General features: G+C 35.8%; 1 protein-coding gene across 1 annotated transcript in view; it reads right to left on the reverse strand.

Annotated features, from left to right (window-relative positions):
* kon (chondroitin sulfate proteoglycan 4-like protein) overlaps positions 1-21175 on the reverse strand; it is a 181938-nt gene that overhangs the window by 58525 nt on the left and 102238 nt on the right. The window contains exon 5 of the mRNA XM_081749757.1: positions 12536-15716. Coding sequence (XP_081605883.1) covers positions 12536-15716 — 3181 coding nt within the window. The remainder of the gene's footprint in view (positions 1-12535; positions 15717-21175) is intronic.

Raw genomic sequence — 21175 nt, forward strand, 5'->3', positions numbered from 1 at the left:
CATTAATTTCGATAGTGTCTGAAGAAGGATATGCTAGATATCCGAAACAGTTACAAATTATAATTTAAAATAAAGTAAAGTTTTAAGCTTTGGTCAGTGTCTCTATTGTTAAAACAATTAATCCAAAGCCATGAATAGTCTTACTATGATTTTTGAAACATATTGTTTATAAAAGGGAAGATTTTGTAATAAAACTTTGGTAGTGGGAGAAAACGATTCCCGAGTATAATTTGATTTACCTTTGCTCCACCTAAGCAGAATTTTACAATATATAATAAAATTTAATTTTCAAAAATTAAGAGAAATTTAAATAGTTTTGCACGAAAAAAGTTAGTAAAATCAAACAATTAAAATTCCAACACATTAAAAAAAAAAAAAAAAACAGAAAGATATTTCCTAATAAACTCTGGTGGAGACAGGAAAGAGGATCACTGGAACTTATATTTCTGAATGAATCTACACTGGTAGTTGAAGTGGTCAATATTTTATGCCCTCTTATACCAAAGTATGTAAGGTTATGACCTCATCAATAGTATTTTAGGGTTAAGCAAAAATATTTGAAGTTGAATTGATGTCAAACAACAATAATATTCTAGGTTTTATATACCTTCACATATCCCAAGTATGTGAGATAGAAACCCTTTCACACCCAAGTATGTGTGGATTCTTCCTTTGTTATTTCTCATTCTTTGAATCATTTCCCCTTCTTCAGGTGTAGGTAAATGAATATGACTTTCTTCTGCTCTGTCTTCCTACAGTCTTCCTATTCTCTCTTCTATTCGTTGATCTTCCCGATTCTGTCCTTCCCTTTTATTGTTATTCACTAATTCTCTAAAGCTGTCTTCCCATTTCTTGAGAACTCTACCTTTCATAAGCTATTATTTGTTCATCTTTTGACTAATAGTTATCTACTCTCAGTTGAATGAATTATTTATAACTTGATAAAATTTCCTTTTATTTTATTTGCTTAGCTTCTATCTGCTTTTAAGTGTATTCTATTTTCTTACTTTTATACAGTTTACTTGCTTCCTTTCTTATTTCCTGGTAATCCCATACAATTTGCTTTTGTTTGTTTCACTAACATTTTCTCCATTCCCTTGTGTTTCCCCTTATGCCAATCAAACTTTCCTAACCCTTAAACCAATTTTTTTTTTTTTTTTTTTTTGCGGTTTAATTAAGAAATCTCTTAACCTCAAAATCACTTTTAGCCTAAAAAAAAAGTTTTAACTTCAAAATCACTTTTAACCTAAAAAAAAGTTTTAACCTTCAAAAATACTTTTAAACCTTTTAGTTTTTAACCTTTAAAAAAAACACCACGTATTGCCTCAGCGCGTATTTCTATGTATGAGACATGGATAGTCATGGTTAAGACACCGCCACCAGTGTAGATATTAGCGCATTAACTCTACTAACAAACTTGACCGAGATAATTAATCTATCTATCCCAAAAAAAATAATTCAAAAATAAGTTTTCGTTCAAGGGTTATCACGTGGAATAACGAACGGACGAACATTGCAATCTTGAAATGCCCACTAGCCCGATCTTATTTTTTTAAAAAAATCAATGAGCTAAGGAAGAAAGATGGTGCAAGTGTTCAACATCGTTAAGAATATTCTACTGCAATATTGCAACATTAATATAAGCACACTTATGTATGTTTTAATCTATCTAATGATGATTTCAACTGTACCTATTTTCACTTAATAATACAATTTCTGAACACTTTCAATGAAATTGAAAAGTTCGTTACTGAATTTTCTATGTGTATGCGTCTGTCTGTCTCTGTTATTTGCGAATATTTCAGTTTTGATGCCTCCATTCGATGGAGTGTGAAGTAACTGTGTATTAGATGTGAAGTGACCATGAGATAATTGTGTAAACTCCTAACTTAATTCGCTAATTTCTATTATTTTATTAAATTGCATTTATCAACGACAGAATCATGAACTTTTGAAAATTCATCGGAAGAAAACTTTGATCAAGATTGTACATTCTCAGACAGCTTTTGTAAACGCATATTTGTTAATAAACACGACTAGTTTCCTCATTGCCTTTCCGCATACCTTCAAGCATAGCCTGATACTTCCCGATTCTTTGAACTCTGAGATACAACTGATGGCACAGCAGCGGCACAGGACCATCAAAAACTATCTAAGAAAGTGACGGAATTTTTCGCGTCACTCTTACCCTTCCCCAGATATTGGCCAAAAAGGTTCTGATTTCGGGAAATTTAAATATTATCATATTTTTCATTTAGTCAATTGTGTACAATTTGAATTATAATTTTCTGATTATTTTATTACAATTATAAATTTATATTAATATAATTATCTATATTGCATTATCTATTGAATTTAATCAAATAAATTTAAAGTACATTTCATATATTTTTTTTAAAAAAATAATTCTTTTTAAGTTCGTTCTGGCAATGCTCTTCGAGCATTCTCAACTGGATTACATTGTATATTTTTTCTGTAAAAAATTAATAAGATTAAAATTTAATACGTTTTAATGTTTTGTTATTCGAGTTCTAAATTGGAAAATAACAAGACGTTAAAAATTTAGCCGGAAAATATATGTTATATAATGAAGCAAGTAAAAATCGAAATTAGTTCATGCAATTTGAGAAAAATAACAACATGGTTATTAAGAAAGCACAACATTGCCAGACAATGAGAGATACATATAGGGACTTGACAAAAAAATGGCCAAATCGATCATATTTTGATATCGAGAAGAAACGCAACCTCAATAATGAACATGTAGATGCAAGGAACCAAATACAATTATGACCATTTCTTGGCAGAAGTTAATCTCAAAAAGACAAGGACTAAGAAAAGGAAGAGAAGAACTAAGAGAAAAGGAAGAAGAAGTAAGAATAAAATGTCGAATGTATGTAAGTGTAAGCAAAAGAAATAAAATCAGACAATTAGGAACGCGTATACCGGGACGAATGAAAGCAGAAGTAGGGAAAGAGGATAGAAACAGTAGAGGCTCAAGATATGAAGGTTGAATGGAATAAAATTGAGTGTGTGACATAACAAGTAGCAAAACAAATTCTCAGAGAACATACGAGGCGAGAAAGGATGAGGAGTGGTTTGACGAGAAGCGTTTAATTGGCAGAAGAAGAAGAAAAAAAAGAGGAGAGTCAATGTTAGTGAAACAAACAAAAGCAAATCATATAGACATGATCAGGAAATAAGAAAGAAAGCAAATAAACTGTATAGAAATAAGAAAGTGGAATACTTTTGAAACTAAATAGAAGAGTTTGAGAATGTAAGCAAATATAATAAAAGAAAGATATCGACCTATAAATATTTCACTCCAACCTAAGTAGACAACTGTCAGTCGAGAAACGGACAAATAATTACTTATGAAAGGTAGGATTTCTCAAGGGATGGAGAGAATGCTTTAGAGAATCACCGAGTAACGATAAAAGGGAAGAACAGAATCGGGAGGATCAACGAATAGAAGAGAAAATAGGAAGACTGCAGGAAGAAAAAGAAGAAGAAAGTTATATTCCTTTACCTATGCTTGTAGAAGCGGAAATAATTCAAAGAATGGTAAATAACAAAGATCCTTGAGGTGATAGTATCATAATTAAATTAATGATAAAAGACAGATAAAATCTGTAACAGAGTTGATCTAACGTATGTGTATATGAAGAAAAATTGCGAAGTAGTTGAATCTTGGATATGTACACTATAGAAAAATGGAGACGGATTAGATAGTAGAGTTACATTTCAGCCATCTGTATCACCCATTCTGAGTATAGTTTATAAGATTTTCTCTCACATCCTGAACAATGGACTCTAGGAAACGCGGAAAAAGTGATAATTGAATATCGTATGGACTTAGAACATATAAAAGTACATAAATGAAGATAAATGAATTAAATCTTTAAGTTTTACGTCCCACGATTATGCCGGTTAGGCTAAAGGAGACGGTAATGATGAGAAATGAATGAAATGGTGCAATGAAGAAAGTAGAAGGAAACGGAAAAACCCGGAGAAAACCTACGCACACGGTGTTTGTCCACCACAAAGTTCAATTGGCGTGAGCTGGGATGGAACCAAGGACCCCGTGCACCAGAGGTGAATGTTCTACCACTGAGCCACCGCGGCTCCGTATAAGAGTACAGTGATACAATGTTCATCACATGCCAGTTATATACATATAGATGACAAGGCCAAAAACATACCTGACAAACTACGTTGAAAATGACGTGGAATTACATATCTTAATACACGCAAGCTCAGGTAATTAATTAGGAGAAAATTACGTGGAACAGTACGCCAATTTATAATACAGCTGAAGTTATGTAGAATAATTATAATGATTATAAAAATTAGCAAGATAAGGTGAAAATTAATAAATTATCTAACACATTGAATTTATTGAGTAAAGCTCCTATCAACGACTTCATTTGGTTTGGCTCTACACTATGCGGTAAAGGATACTGACCAGAAGGGAGCAATATTCTCTAAACCTAACCAGATCTGTGCAAATGTGTATCGTATTACTATCAGTATCTATAGATCTAAAGACGACTAGCACAAGTATATAAAAATAAAACTGACAAGAAAAGGAAAGGAAACAGGTCTACAAGTGAATAAGACAAAATAAATAATACTAGGAATGCAATGGATGTACCCGATTGCAATGAAATGAGCTGAGCGAGCTTAAACTACGTAATCATTCCTGGCCATTATGCAATAATAAATGCCATTTTTAATTGTTGACAAAAAAATCGCGTGAAAACTTTTCCCCCATGTTAAGTCTATGCAAGCGTTTTTCGGTGATTATTCCTCGATGGTACATCGGATTTTTGATTTCGACCTATGTTGTCACTCAGCACGACATACTCTATCAGCGTGCTAAGTTTTCTTGAGATCAACCAAACGGTCTAGGAGGAAGCGTTTTTCGGTCATTATTCCTCGATGGTACATCGGATTTTTGATTTCGACCTATGTTGTCACTCAGCACGACATACTCTATCAGCGTGCTAAGTTTGGTTGAGATCGGCCAAACGGTCTAGGAGGAAGCGTTTTTCGGTCATTATTCCTCGATGGTACATCGGATTTTTGATTTCGACCTATGTTGTCACTCAGCACAACATACTCTATCAGCGTGCTAAGTTTGGTTGAGATCGGCCAAACGGTCTAGGAGGAGTTCGCGGACAAGCAAACGGCTAACCCGAGTATAAGAGCTTCGCTTCGCTCAGCTCAATAAAGAAGTAAGAAAAATAAGGAGAGAAAATAAAACAAGAGACCTGATAACGAACGAGAGATTTGAAAATTTAGATAGTTTTCGAGATTTGCATACAGGACAGATTACAATTTGGAAACAAGGCGTATCATGAAACCATCAATCTCCTCACAAGCCGGTGAATTTCTGAAACAGTTAACAGAAAGTTAATGAACAGTTAATAATTTATAAAACAGTGATTAGGTATGTGGTCACATACGGAGGAGAAATGTTGATTTTGTCAAGGAAAGCCAAAGTGATCTTAAGAAAAGAGGAGGATGCTAACGAAAATCTATGGCTCTGTAAGGCAAGATGGAAACTGACATGAAAGATGCAATGAGGAACCAGATACATTAATGAAAAAACGAAGACATTGTATCGCAAAGGGATTGACTGGACTAGGTTGCCTACAGAACATAGAAGACGTACAGATGCTGAAGAGTCCGTAAACTCTTAGGAAAAGAGGGAGATATAAATTGAGATGGATTAATGATGTAATCGAGAACTTGGAGACGATGAAAATGAAAAGATGAAACAAGAGAATCAGCAATAGGGTTCAAAATAAGCTTTACTAGCCATTTCAAACGGACGCGTAAGCTCAGTGGTAGAGGGCTCCCTCTGGTGCGAGAGAATCTTCGTTCGATTCCAGATTATGTGACTTGTCGTGAAAAACGTGTCTATTTTTGAGGGGTCTCGCATTTGTTTGCACTCTTATTCTACCAATTCTTGTTCATCATTCACTTTCGATAACCATTCATCTTCTTTTGCCTAAAGGACATAAACATGGAACATTAAATTACAGATTTCATGTTTTATAAGTTTTAAAAGAATTTTTTTAACTGTGAAGTCGATTGTGAGTACAATACAATTTCACGGTAATATTTGTTGATTATTCGTTGATTACGGTTTAAAGACGATTAGCATCCCTTTTTAATACCGAGGCAATATGAAACTACAACTTTAGATGGGATCCAAACCACATGGGTTCCCACCGGAATTGATATCGGGTCTCACGCACAGAAGATGCATAGGTTAGCTACAGAGTCACATGTTCCACAATTTGATATCTCAGACCGTTCCGGACATGACATAAATACTGGTAAAGTTTACAACACCGTTTTAAGATTATGTAATTTCGAGAAATTGTTGTAACCACACCTACCAAAAAAAAAAAAAAAAAAAAAGATTGCTGTAACACGATAGAAGCAAAGTAAATCAAAAAGTCTTTTTACAAGTTCCCACACATACGTCATTTTAAGCAATATGTATCAAATTCAACTATTTTTTTCACGACCCCAGAATGGTTTGAAATATCAAATTACTCTAAACAACATTATGATCTTCATGTCTATTGAAAATCATCTACGTAATTGGATGGTACATATCCAAACACTTTTTCAATTTAAAAAAGGTCAAATTTTCAATACTTTCTAACTTTGTTTCTACTTATTCGAAATAAATCATATGTTAATCGTAGTATTCGTCACTAAGGTACTTCGGATGTGCGTTACCCCGTTTGTGTTATTTTAGTTATTACTGTTGTAAAAGTCTCCAAAATTTCGTTGTTTTCGACGCTTGTGATACTGTAGCGTCCTTAATTTGCAACGCTCCAAAATAAGTGTGGAACTACAAGTTTTCAGTTTACACGTAGATTTGTAATATGTATAGAGGTAACCAAGAAGGTTCAGTCGCTTTCTGTGGAGGTCTGTGTTCCATCGGCCCTCACACCACGAATTGAATGCTAATGGAGATAAGGCGAAGGTCAGTTGTTGGTGTGGATATATCCAATATACTACCTGGTGGCAGTACAGTTACACCGTGAACTTGCGTAAGGACAGTGAACATGAGACTTCCACATAACTTCATACGGGTGTGTATGCTGTATGAGTTCAAACTGGGGTCAAACGCTGATGCAGCGGGGCGGAAGATACGCCAGACATTTGGTGAGGGTGTCGTGACTACTCGGACAGTGCAGCGGTGGTTTAACAAGTTTAAGGATCGTGATGAAACATTCGAAGATGCACCACGTGCTGGAAGAGCAACACATGTACAAAATGAAGATCTGCAGACAACAATTGAGGTGAACAGTGACCAGAATGTGTGGAACTGAGACTACAACTCAGTGTGAAACCATTCGGCAGCACCTCCATCAACGTGGGAAGGCCTACAAGTTGGGTCGATGGGTCCCACATGATTTAACTCCTGTGTTTCTTTGCTGTCTCGTCTGAAGAAGGAGCCATTCCTGTGCAGAGTGTTGATATGTGATGAGAAATGGGTCCTGTAGAAAGCTCCACGCCGCCGTCTCATTGGTTAGCATCTTATGAACCAGTTCCAAAACAGCTGAAACTAGCACTGTACCAGAAGAAGGTGGACTGCTCGTTGCATCGTGCATCCGTAACTGCTACCAGCAGGTCAGAGCATCAATGCAACTGTGTATTGTCAGCAGTTGAGCCATTTCAAGAAAAACTCAAAACGCTGGAACCAGCACTTCTGAATCACAAAAGGATACTCCTGTTACAGAACAACGCTAAGCCCCACGTGCCTAGGATGATCTGGGACACCATTCTACGCTTTGGATGGGAAACACTATTACATCCACCGTACTGCTCGGACATTGTGCCATCCGCTTATCAGTCATTTCTTGGACAATGATCTTAGAGGACGCCAGTTCAAATCCCTAGTAGAGGTGCAAAATGTACTTGATACCTTCTTCGCTTCACAGCCCACGAAGTTCGGCCGCAATGGAATCCATGGCTTTGGGTGAGAAAGCGACAGAACTTTCTTGGTTACCTTTATAGTAAATTGACGTATTGTCATTTGAAAAAAACTAAAGCTTTATGTTGAGTTGGCGACACGGTTAATCTGGTTGTGTTGCAGAGTATGTCAAATCCTCTTCCCTTATCGATATTTGCATAGTACAAAATTTCAGTGTTTCGTATCTATTAGTTTAAATGTTACAAGGGCGTATCAAGATAAATGATTCACCCTGTACATATATTGAGAGAAAGAGAGAGAGAGAGAGAGAGACGTGAAATGGAGAACGTAGTAGGAAGGAAAAGAGAACGACAGATATGTTAGTAATTGTTAGAACAATTTTTGGGAAATGTGGAGAAATAAAGGAAAAATACATGACAAATGAGTAACGAATGTTCGACGCAAAGTGTATTTATCATCGGACGGTTAGACAAATATTGAACTCTCCCGGAAATGGAAATGGCATCCAGAGATTAAACAACCAAACAAATGCGAAGTAATGAAATAGTAGAGGATGTAATTGGAAATTCAATTGATTAATTAGTAGGTTGATTAAGCGATATTATGGAGTTCATTGGCGCTGTCAGATTAATACCAGAAAAAGAAAAAATGGTTCAAAAAACAAGGAAGCTTATTCGCTTGCAGTGCATTATTCAAACGTTCATGGAAGAAAGACAAAGGGCAAGAGAGAAGAAAAAGAAGTAACTTTATACAGGAAGTTTGCTCGTTTTGTGAAGACGTTAGTTTGCCATTCTTACCGTGAGGATGGTATACATTATGAATGCCAAAAATTGTGACTTTTCAGGCAGTGCCATTATACTCTAAACTACACACAGATGTTACTGTTTCAGTCAGGGGCGCACCGACAGAGGGGGGTCCACCGCGTTCGGATTCCCCCCAAAACCTCCTAACTCAGCATACAGTTGTACACTTTCTCAATAAAATTATACTTGCTTCACAGGGAAATTATTCATGTAGCATGAAAATTTGATGTTGCACTGTATCTGTATTCTTTCTCTTATAAAACAAACAACCTAGTTCTATCATTTTTTCCCCTTGAAAATATAAGTGGAAGTATTTTACAATTACTTATCGTCTTTTCGGATGCAGATTAATTCTCGTTCAATACTGCATAGTCGTAGTGGCTTGCAGTATTGTCCTTTCCCTCCCCCCCCCCACAAACACAGAGCTAGGATCCTTCCCAGCAAAAATTTCTGGGTGCGTGACTAGTTTCAGTGACACCTTAGTGTTAAGTTAGAAATTAGATGCTGAAAATGTTTAAAATAAAAACACGTCAAGATGCTGAAAATGTTTAAAATAAAAACACGTCAAGATGCTGAAAATGTTTAAAATAAAAACACGTCAAGATGCTGAAAATGTTTAAAATAAAAACACGTCAAGATGCTGAAAAATGTTTAAAATAAAAACACGTCAAGATGCTGAAAATGTTTAAAATAAAAACACGTCAAGATGCTGAAAATGTTTAAAATAAAAACACGTCAAGATGCTGAAAATGTTTAAAATAAAAACACGTCTAGGTATTGCGCAGAACACCCGTGGCAAATTAAAAGGTACAGAAATGAACTGGATCAGCAGATTAATCCCAGACAATGAGTATTTGTGGTGATCATTAACTTTGTCTTCGCAGATTCTCTTCGTTTTCTCCCATTTTCTTTAATCATCTTCATGTCATTAATTCTTAAATCATCACTCATTTCCTTGCACTATTCGTTTTCTTGATCGTGAGAGCATAACTACAGGACGTAAACAATTTAATTCAATTTGACTGGAAGTAAGTTAAATGCTTCTTGTTACATTTTGATAAATGTATACGGTGTTATACAACAGAACAGCTTTAGATGATTAATTAAATGTATAGGGCATTTCATAAAAACGGGACGACGTTTGCATTTGTTTAGGAAATCTTTACAAATGATATTGGTAACACTGATTTGTTGTTATTTGTTTCAAAATAGGACTTTATTTGCAAATACAGTGAAACCTCCCTTAACGGACACCTCTTAATAACGGACACCTCTATAATGCGGACAGATTTTTTTGTCCCGGCAAAAATATATGTTCTCTTACGGAACAAAACCCTCCTTTTTACGGACACTCTCAGATACGGACGCGGACAGTCCTTTCTTCCCTTAAACGTTTCAATAACCTCTTCATAACGGACAGGAATTATTCTCGATTCTGCGATATATTACAGTAGACAGAAAAGTCTTTTCCCCACAGGTGTATCTATTATGAGTCTAGACCGGTGAACCATCAAACAGAACAGCTTCAAGCTGAACTTGAAATTATTTTTTCTGCCCTCAATAAACTACTTTCTGGTGGAAATAATAGAAAACCTTCAATAAGTAATAACACTCATGTAGGGTCAGTCGTATGACCAAGAATTCTATATGAAAGATCTTCCCTTCCCTAACAAATTTAGTCCTTTTTTCTCTGGGCCTTGAAATTTTTTCGAAAATTTCATAGATAACAAAACAAACGCTGTTTGCTTTACAATAACATTTTCAACGAACAATATTTCCTCTTACTTTTTTGGAAAAGTAACATTTTTCTTTTACTTATGATACTGGAACAAGTCTGGGTTGGTTTTCCAGGCATCCTTTTTCACTTTTTCTAATAAGATATTCTTTGTGATTGGGGCTGAGTCAATAAACATATGTAATCACAATAACTTGCTTTTTCATCCATACCGCCAGTACACATACATACATACACACACACACACACACACACATTTTTTCCGCAACTGTACTGAGGATTTTCAGAGGACACTTGCTAATGAGTTTAACCGGTTAGTTGATTCCTAGCGCATCTTTTGAGAAGGTCCTGAGAATTTGAAATAAGTTAAAAACGCTTTCCCTCCCACTTTCCCCTCCCATGTAGGAATAAAATTATTACCATACACGCATTATCTTTCGCAATATACGAATATATTAACACATCCCCAGCAATAATACTATTTAACAGAAATCAATTTCTTCTTCATCCCTCCCAATAATTCAAATACATACTAAATAGAGTATTTTCATATTGAATTTTACGTAGTTAATGCTCATACATAATGTATTTACTGTATATTACTGCATACAGTAACCGTTGCGAGAAATTAAATTACTGTAACCTCTCTGTAACGGACACCTCTCAGTAACGGACAAAAATTCATGTCCCATTGGTGTCCGTTATTCAGAGGTTTCACTGTATATAGAAAAGTGGATCGGTGAAGAACGTGCTGTGGCTGTGAGAGCTTGTCATCAAAATAACAGAAGTGGATTTGCTACCAGAAAGGATGTGGGATATCCTAATTTATATTAGGGAAGTAAGTCTGCAATACAAAATTAAACATACTCTTTACCCACTCATATAGAGAATCGCTTTAATTTTAAACACATGTTTGATGTGCAACTGGACCATAACCGTAATACTGGTAACACACAAAATAGACTACCGTGCTTAGTAATAATTATATGCTTACCATCAACATCTGATTTTGAACATCAGAATTGCATACTTATAATGACTATTTCCACTATTTTTTTCATCATTATATGAGACATTTTCCAAATGACTGCCCCAAACGATACAAATTAACATAAATAAGACACGAACTCGGCATCACGTCTAGAAATTCCAAACATTCAAAAAAAAGTTCCAAATTCAAGTAAAATACAAAAGTGAGGAAATAATTTCTGTAAATTATACATATATAGTCACTCATAGATAAAGTTCGCTCATTTAGGCAATAAAATATTCGTTTCATAATGTAAATACCGGAAACTGTTAAGAAATTATCTAACAATTTCTGATTACATATAGGTTAACAATGCGACACTATTATCTTAAATTCTTTCTATAGTTTTCGTTCTTGTTTGATTTCTTTACTTTATTTATTTACTTTTGATGTCAATAAGATTGTAACTTCACTAATAAAGGTACCTAAATCTGGAATAACCTTTGTACAAGTCGGATAAAAATCCTTATTGTTAAGTACCCAGGTAGAATTAAATTAAGCATTTTTTTACTTGTATTTATAACTAATGTGTTGAACTAGTGTGCTAATTCATAAATATTGGTACTTAGCTTGAAACTTACTCTTCATACTTATCTTTGTGCTTCACAATAAGTTCAATAACCTTCACATTTCAGGAATAGTAAATTGTTTAGCTACTCTAATAAATTAAGAAACGAAGCAAAAATTGCAAAAATTATTTAATTAACTTCATTTAATTTGTATACCTTTTTTTACTTTTTTCTGAACTAAATTGAGCGATTTTTTTAAAAAAAATATGAATAACTTGATATTTTTCTGGTACTATCGAAAATATTAAACTACAAGAAAAATTTCCAGCAATATGCATGCAGACATTATAAGCTGCTTGTCCTTAATAACATATTTCTACTACAAGCTATACTTCATCACTTGATAACAGATGTAATGCTCTGTTCAACATTATACCTGAAGCGAAAGATTCAATGCATAAACTGTTTTCATATATCTAAACAAAGCACACTTACCTTTAAAGATGTTGGTCTTATCATGACACTGGTAGATTCTTCAACGAGCAATGTCCTATTGCTGGCTATAACCAGAGGCTCCCAGTAACTAGCTGGAAATATCTTGAACTCGAAACGGCCTTCGGTTGAAGTATCCATTGCATGAACACGAAAATTGAAATAATCTTTGTGCGTTGAGCTTCCATCATGACGGTACGACAATCTGCCTTCTTCTAAATCAAGCTCAGTAAATCGGTTTGTTGAGTGGCCATTGACTTCTAAGACACCGTGGTTTGGTCCCTCTGTAACCTCATAGATCAATTGTTCACCGTACGCGTTCAAATTGGTCTCAGAGCTAAGATTAGCTGTAGTTATTGCCATTGATGAGCCCAGTTTTACAATTAGTCCGCTATTAACGGATACTTCAATATAAGGAGCTGAAGCGCGAACTTCTAATATTCCTGTCACATGAGACTGGCCATCTGTAATCCATAATACCACCTTTCCATATTCATCACCTCTGTGACGAAAAAGTAGATTCTTTTTATCAAGGTCATCCTGAGAAAAATGAAAAACTTGTTGAGTCCGATTTCTTGAGCTGTATATTCCACCGTTCGGTATCCCTCGACGAGTATACTGAATATCTGTCGGTTTGGTATCTATATCGGCATCTGTATACCGAAGATCATTACCAGTAAGAAGGCGTTCACCGTCTTTAACTACATGGAACACTTTGTCAACAGCTCTTATAGGAGTATTATCATTCTTAAGGATTATATCAATATGAAACACTCCTACGTACTGAAAATCTTCGTCTGGGTCTGCTGCAATTGCTACGAAGTGAAAAGCATCTTTACGTGATTCTGAATCATCATGAACATACAAAACTCGGTTAGCGGCCACTTCACGAGAATCGAACCATGATACATTAGTCCGTGCTGCATCAGTAAGACCGGGATCAAGAACATCAATACGACCATGTTTCGGACCATGAGTTATATTGTAGATAACTTCTTTCATTTTATCTGTCTCGAGATGAAGATGACTTTTGGATATCGGCTGTCGACCGCCTTCTACGACTTCCAATCTTTCCAAATTAACTTTCACATCTATACCACCCGAAGGAACATGAAACACAGAGAAGACCGCAGGATCAGAGAAACGATCTGGAGTGCTAACACGAAAGTGAAACTCATCACGAACACGAGAAAATGATTTTCTATGTAAACGATACTTGAGACGATTGTCTGCTATGTCTTGTTGAGTAAATGTATCACCTTCTCCTAGTCTCCTGTGTTTTGAGCTTTGGTCTATTCTCATTAGGTTAAGCGTGCCGTAACGAGGTGGACGCAGAATATGGAAAGTGAGAAGAGAGCTAGGAGTTGGCCGCGGTCTCGTCTCGTATAAAAGAAAGGCCTCTGATATAACAGATTCCTGAATCCCATCCAGGTATAATTCCTCGTTTCGTACAGTCTCTATACGTAATTCAACAAACACTATCCGAAAATCGTATACAGTTGGGCTCTTAGTTGCATCCATAACAGATACTTGAAATTTAAATTCATCATGTGCTGGGGTGCCTGTTGTATGCACATATCGTATCTGATCTCTTGCCAATTGTCTACTGGTAAAATGGTTAACAGGTTGCCATCTTCCTGTTCCAGAAGAAGGAAGTGCTGCTCCAGAACCAACAGCACTACCTGTTCGAAGTCGTTGCACTGTTCCAAACTGTGGTAACTTAGTGATATCGTATCTAATTTCTAAATTTTGATCTTCTGCATTTGTAGTAAAAGTAAGATTATACGGTGTAATTAAAGATGAAGAATTATGAGTGAGAACAAGACCAGTATTATTCAGTAATATGATCTGAAGTTCGTAAGCCGAAACCCTGAGTATAGTAGTTTGTCCAGCTTCCATACCATCAGACACACGCAACGAGATTTTACTTGTTAATGAACCTTTGTGAACGAAGGAAATGAGTCCTTCATTGACTTCTTGCTGGGTAAAAGTCTGTACAGGTTTGCGAGGATTATTTGAGTTTTCAATATAAGATTTACTATTACTACCCAAACTTAGAACTGTGTACACTAAATCAGATGTTGGATTGTCAGGATCTTCTGCATTTAAGAGATCAGAAGTTAGGACCTTCTTGGTACCTTCGGCAAGCCTTAAAACCTTCCCAGAAGGAACATTTAATATGGGAGGATCATTTACCGGCGTGACATTGACATGTAACACAAAGTGATGTTGTCCTTGTAAATAATCTGGAAGAATAAAACCCGATCCTGCTGCAAATTCCAGCTCAAATACTATGGAATCTTGATGATTTTCTGATCCATCATGTATATAGCGTACTTTATCCGTATTCAAATCAAGTAGCGTAAACATAGAATCACCCGGTCTTCGCCAAAGATCAACCTGAATTTTCCCATGACGAGGAGTTTCTACTACACGAAATAAGACACCGGATTCTCTGACACCAAACTTTGGATAGTCCAAAACAACATCCATATTATTGGATGTTATGAGAGCATTTCCTCCTTCTTGGACTTGTAATGGCGACAGCGCTATTATCTCCAAGTCGACTGGTAATGTGGTTTTCGTAAATACTTTATAACCAGTAGCGTAATCTGGTTTAACACATAACGGAAGATCACATTCACATCTAAATGAATCAACTCCCTTTTGAATACACAAGGCACCTCCTATACACGGATCTCTGGCACACTGGTATTCCCAGACACAATCTGGTAAAATTCCTAAAGTAATTCGAGCATCTGGGATTCCAAATTTCTTCCCATCGAGATCCATATTTCTCAAACATCCTTTAAAACTTGTTTCACCTGATTTGAGTCCTTGGTTCAAGGCACGTGAACGTTTATTTAACTCAATACCGCCTATGAAAAGTACTTCGGCAAGGTCCAAATACCTATTTTCGCCCAAAGATAGTCTCATATTAACTATTTGATCATCTACCGTGATCTCCATGTAAGTTGGATTGAACTGAACAGCCACCAAGTGCCAGAGACCATCAGATACAGTCACTTTGCTTACGAGTTCAGCTGGACCATTTCCTTTGTCCACTATTAAACGAACATGTCCATCTGTTAATTCTATCCCTACGAAGTCTGATTTTGAAGATAACCCTGTATTGTAGAGAAGGACACCTCTTGAAGACGTCGTCTTCAGTTCAAGTTGCCATCTGAAAATAAACAAAAAACAAAAGAAGATTGTATAAATATTTTTTAGACAATTATAAAACACTCGAATATCAATTGCATAGAGTTACATATTTTTTTTTCAGTTTACTACACAAATGTCAACTTATTTGTAAGTTTTACTGTGTATAATTCATTGTGCTCCTATTTATATAACTTGATTTAATTTTCAGTTCCAGTTTCTAAATTACCAATAACGTATTTGACACTCAAAGTTAGTATTTTTTTTTAATATATGTTGTATTATATAAATTTAGGATTCCTTGAGCTCAAGTTAAGTTTTAACTTCTTAAAAAAGAACCAAGTTTCGAGTTTATTAAAATTTACACATACTATATTGAATTCCTTAATTTAAAATGCCATTCTTAGACATTTTATTATCACGTACATTTTATAAATTATTTTATTCATGTCACGATGTAAGCATTTTAATGTATATTATGGGTTATATATATTATAAAACATACTTTATATATGTATATATATATATATAATATTCAATAAATATGTATTATATGTGAAAAACTATATTCAATATATATGTATGTTCTTAACCTTTGCACTGAATTGGATCAAAATTAGTGGTGGTTCTCGTTTAAAATATTCGTATCAGAGACAAAACTGATCTTTTTCTCCCTATGAGAGAGGAGTATTTTCCAAGAAGACTAATGGTTTGCTTACTTTAACATGGCTATACAAGACAACACATACATTAAGCACTTACGTAACATGCATTAAGCACTTGCTGATATGGTGTAATACATTAAATCCTTCGATGAGTTCCTTTAACAACGATAGGAACGCTATGATTCACGAGGATTTTCGTTTGTGTTAAGCTAAATTTTGGAGCAGACCATGTTGAAATCCATTTGTCATCCTTAACTACGAAACTCACTCGCGAAAGAAATAAACTCACGAGCTGTATTCTTTCGAATTTAATGGGCTTAGGAATGTTTCTGAACTTTGGGCATTCGCATTATTTCCATTCGTGTAGAGCACTTTTGATAAAATAATGTTTTTAACGTAGATTTATTTAAAAATATGAAAATAATATCCACCAAGGAAGTGATGTCATGAAAAAACTACGGTACAATTAATATGAGTAATGTTCACTTTATAAAATATGTGCAATACGTATTTCGAAGCTTACGGAAACGAATCGATTATCAAAAATTGTGAAAATACAACTTTAAAAATTAAATAAAAGTAAACTGTATTGTCAGTTGCTTCCAGCACACAAGTACGTGTACTCAAACGCTAATGGTAATTAGTACTTTGTGTTGAACTAACACTATAAAATGAATAATTTTAAAGTTTAATGTTCCACGATTATGCAATTTAGGTTAAAGAAGACAGATGATTAATGAAAGTGAATAATTGTGGAACTTCTACTGTGCTCCTCCTCCGAAAGTCGAACCTGGGATCCCGTGTACCGAAGATTACACGTACCAGCCACTCGACCAGCAGAAAGGTTGAATTAACACCGTATATTTCCTTCTTCGTTCCACTTGAAATCTCAACATTTATTTCTTTTGCATACACTTGAATATGCTCTACTTTCAACTAGAAACTAAAGAGCTATCTATAACAAAATTAAACGTTCTGAAGCCCGGACGTCAACAGAGACTGCGTGGCAATTTCTTTTAGCTTGGAAAACTTTTAAGGTAGATATTCTCTGGAACAGCATCCGAATTGAAAATCAAAACGAGGATGCGTGAAATACAAATTTCATTTTTCAAGAATACATTTAAAACTTATTTTCTTTGTCCGACTACACAATATTTAATTGACCTTATTGGATCTGACAATGAGTTTCCACTGAAATACTAGGTATTTGGTATAACTTATCTACAATGACTTGAAGTCTGTAACTCTGAAATAATTGAAATTTATTACGTAATACAACACCTGTTTAGAACAGTTTACTAAGGATAAACAATCTCTATCTAATACATTTTATATTTAACTATATAATGGCTTCTCTCTTAAAACATTCGCACCCAAGATTACATTTATATTTTTTTTTTCCTGTAACCATGAGAGAAGCATTTTGCAAGAAAGATTATAACAGGGATGCAAATAAGCACTCGCCCACTCGCCCGGGGCGAGTGATTCATAGGTGCGGGCAGTATTTAATACCATACCGAGGGTAAGTAAATGATTTCTATTGTGGGATTTGGACCAGTAGCTTTTTTCTTGGGCGAGTAAAATTGTGTTGCTTATTTGCATCCCTGGATTATAGATTCGTTTAAATGGTGTACAAGACAACTCACATGAGCTAGAGTTTGTTGATGTAATATAACCCATTAAATCCTTCAGTGAGTTTCTTTGACAACGATAAGAATGCTATGATTCACGATGGTCTTCATTTATGTTACAGTAAATTATTTAATACTATGTTAACTTTAGTTTCAAATCCTGTCAGCGCTAATTCATCATGGTTGAGGTGTAAGCTGGTTGAAGTATTTTGTAGGATTTAATAGTCTAAAACGAAATATAAAATCTAGCACGGAGTTCGAAAGATTCACGAAATTAGTCACCTGATAATGTATCCTAAGAGGCCTGTGTTTTCTATACATAAAACTGAAATTACCTTTCATGACAAGGGGAATTGCCTCTGATATCCCATTGATTCTTAAACTGTTACTAAAATTCTGAAGTGGGAGCGAAGCTCAAACTGTTTTTGTTTCAAGACTCTCATTTTCTATGTGTAGCAATGCTACAGAGCATGTAGCTTATGTTTAAATTACCTTTCACCTCTAATCAATATCTACTTTTAGGTCATAGACAGATGATACTGTAGTAAAATAAATAAAAAATAGAGATCCTTAAATGAAAAGAAAAACTCATATACTTCAATGATATCCTGAAAAATCTTATAATAGTAATGACATTCTTTTAAGATTCTATCTTGCAATTTAGAGATTATAGTAAAAGCCTACAATCTCTCTGTAGAGCTTTAGTTTATATATGGAGGTCTTAGTGAATTTTCGATGGTAATCTGCGGTTACAACTACAGGCGGTTGTAGCAATAAGCGATAATTTGAGAGAAAAGGGAACAATCCTTCCTCCCTCTATTGCCGTCCATTTCTATGCTTTGTGTTGAGCAGACGCTTAATCCAAGAATCCCAGAACAAGCAATTCTCAGTCAATGGAGGATCATTAACTTTACCTTATCTGTAATTAAACCACTTAATGAGTCTCCTCTCCAACAGAATTGATATCCCTGTGATAGAGACCAATTAAGTTTAGGCTTCTTGACTGCAAATTTATACCTCTGTTGGAGCATCATTTTTAGGGGAGAGAACTAAGAGAGCTTGCAGGGAACGCGCAATTTCTGCGCGCCATAGAAAAGCACATTAAACTTCAAACTCCAAACTTCAAGAGTATGCTATACAATTTAAGAAAGAAAAGACCCAAAGTGTTGTTATAACGTAACAATATTTGAAGATAAAATTTCAAAATACCACAAATACAGCTACACGCTGTATTTCGCTGTATGCTTTGTGCTACACTGTTGATAAACTCAATATATATCTGTATGCAGGTTGTGTAGGATTCGTATAAAGTTTACCTCCAATTATGTTTATCATTGTTGTATTATTACTATTATGTGTTTGGCTGAGTGAAGATACTTCTTATGACCAATTGAAGATAATTCTTCTTAATGGATGGACGCGGATGGAAAATGAGAAAATACAGTTCAATAGAAAGCATTCGAATAAGTAAACAAGACTGCATAGATTGTACACCACTATTTGAATATGTAACCCAAAGACAAGATTGAAATCTGTGTTTGTGGAATGGGCACCATAGTCACGACACTGATCTCGTGGACTGTAGCATACGAGAAATTTCGAAATTTGAAATCAAACATTGGATTGAGGAAATGGGGCCTACAGGGTGTGATTGAAAAGTACCAGAACTTTTCCCGCCTCGCGGCTCCCTGGCGTTCGAAAAATGTGAGGGGTGGGAGAAAATGTGCGCGAACGTCGTTTTGGTAGTCGGTCACGTTTTTTGAGCGCCGAAAATGGAGTCAAAGATTGACCAACGCTACGCCAAAAGACGTTCACCGAGGGGTCGTACTCGTAGCACCATGTTTCATCACCACTGATCACACTGTCTAATAACTCTTCGTCGGCTTCCACACAATCCAGCACTTCACGACTCATTTTCACTCGCAGTTCTTTTTGCTCTCGGTCAACACCTTGGGGACCAGTTTGGCGCACACCTTCCGCATGTTCAATTCTTCAGTCACAATTTTTTGCACTGCATAGTATGTCAAATTAAGTTCTTCACTGATCTCCCGGAGGGTTGTCCGACGGTCCAGGTTCAGGTATTCGCGAACTCGGTCGACGTTTTCATCGGTTTTCGACGTCGACGGCCTCCCAGAGCGTGGTTCGTCATCGGTGTCCTCCCGGCCTTCCCTAAAGGCCTTGTGCCACTCAAAGATCCGAGTACGGGACATCACATCTTCCCCAAAAGCTTCCTTGAGCAGGTCCTGGGTCTCGGTGAACGTCTTTTTTAGTTTGACACAAAACTTGATGGCGTAGCGTTGGTCAATTTTTGACTCCATTTTCGGCGCTCAAAACCAAAATGACGTTCGCGCGGACAGCGATGCTTTCTCAACCGCTGCTTGCAGCGCACTGAACCAAGTTCCGCTTGAAAGAGGAAGGTCCCGCGCACATTTTCCCCCACCCCTCACATTTTTCGAACGCCAGGGAGCCGCGCGGCGGGAAAAGTTCCGGTACTTTTCAATTACACCCTGTATATAATGAGCATCATAGTCATAGACCTCAATCCTGTGGATTTTACCATATGAGGAATTTGTAACTTGAGGCCAAATACTGGATTGAGGAAACTGTACCTGAAGAGTGGGTATCATAATAACAGATGTGGACTCTACCATAGGAGGAATTTTGAAATTTGAGGCCAGACACTCGATTAAGAACAGTAGTTCTGTCGAAGGGACATTAGAGTTGTCAATCTTCATTTCACGGATAATACATACAGATGATTTTGAAATCTAAGGCATAAGAAGTTAAAAGCAGGAATGTTAATCATATCGAGAATTAATAACTACTGGAACGACTGTTGAAGGGAATTCAAATAAGTTGTAGATTGTTTAAGGAAATATGATGAGATACCAATCACTCAAAGCTCTTCTCCACTAAGATAATACGCAGTTCATCAGTTCTGTTATTAACAGTTAGAGCAGAAACTTTCCGAACTTCTGAAACTACGTCGTACTTTACATGTCACACTACACGTGCAACATCTCTGTAAACAAAATCAGAAAAGAAATCTAAGTTGGATTTAGTGGAATTTTATTAAGGCAATAATCATTTTCATTATCAGTTGATAATACTCCTCTGTGACCAAGTGAACAATGCGTATCCTTCCTGTGCCTGTGGTCCCGAGATCGATTTCAATTGGGAGTAAC

Source organism: Thermobia domestica, chromosome 2, assembly GCF_964235325.1.
Source record: "Thermobia domestica chromosome 2, izTheDome1.hap1.1, whole genome shotgun sequence".
Taxonomy (NCBI): domain Eukaryota; kingdom Metazoa; phylum Arthropoda; class Insecta; order Zygentoma; family Lepismatidae; genus Thermobia; species Thermobia domestica.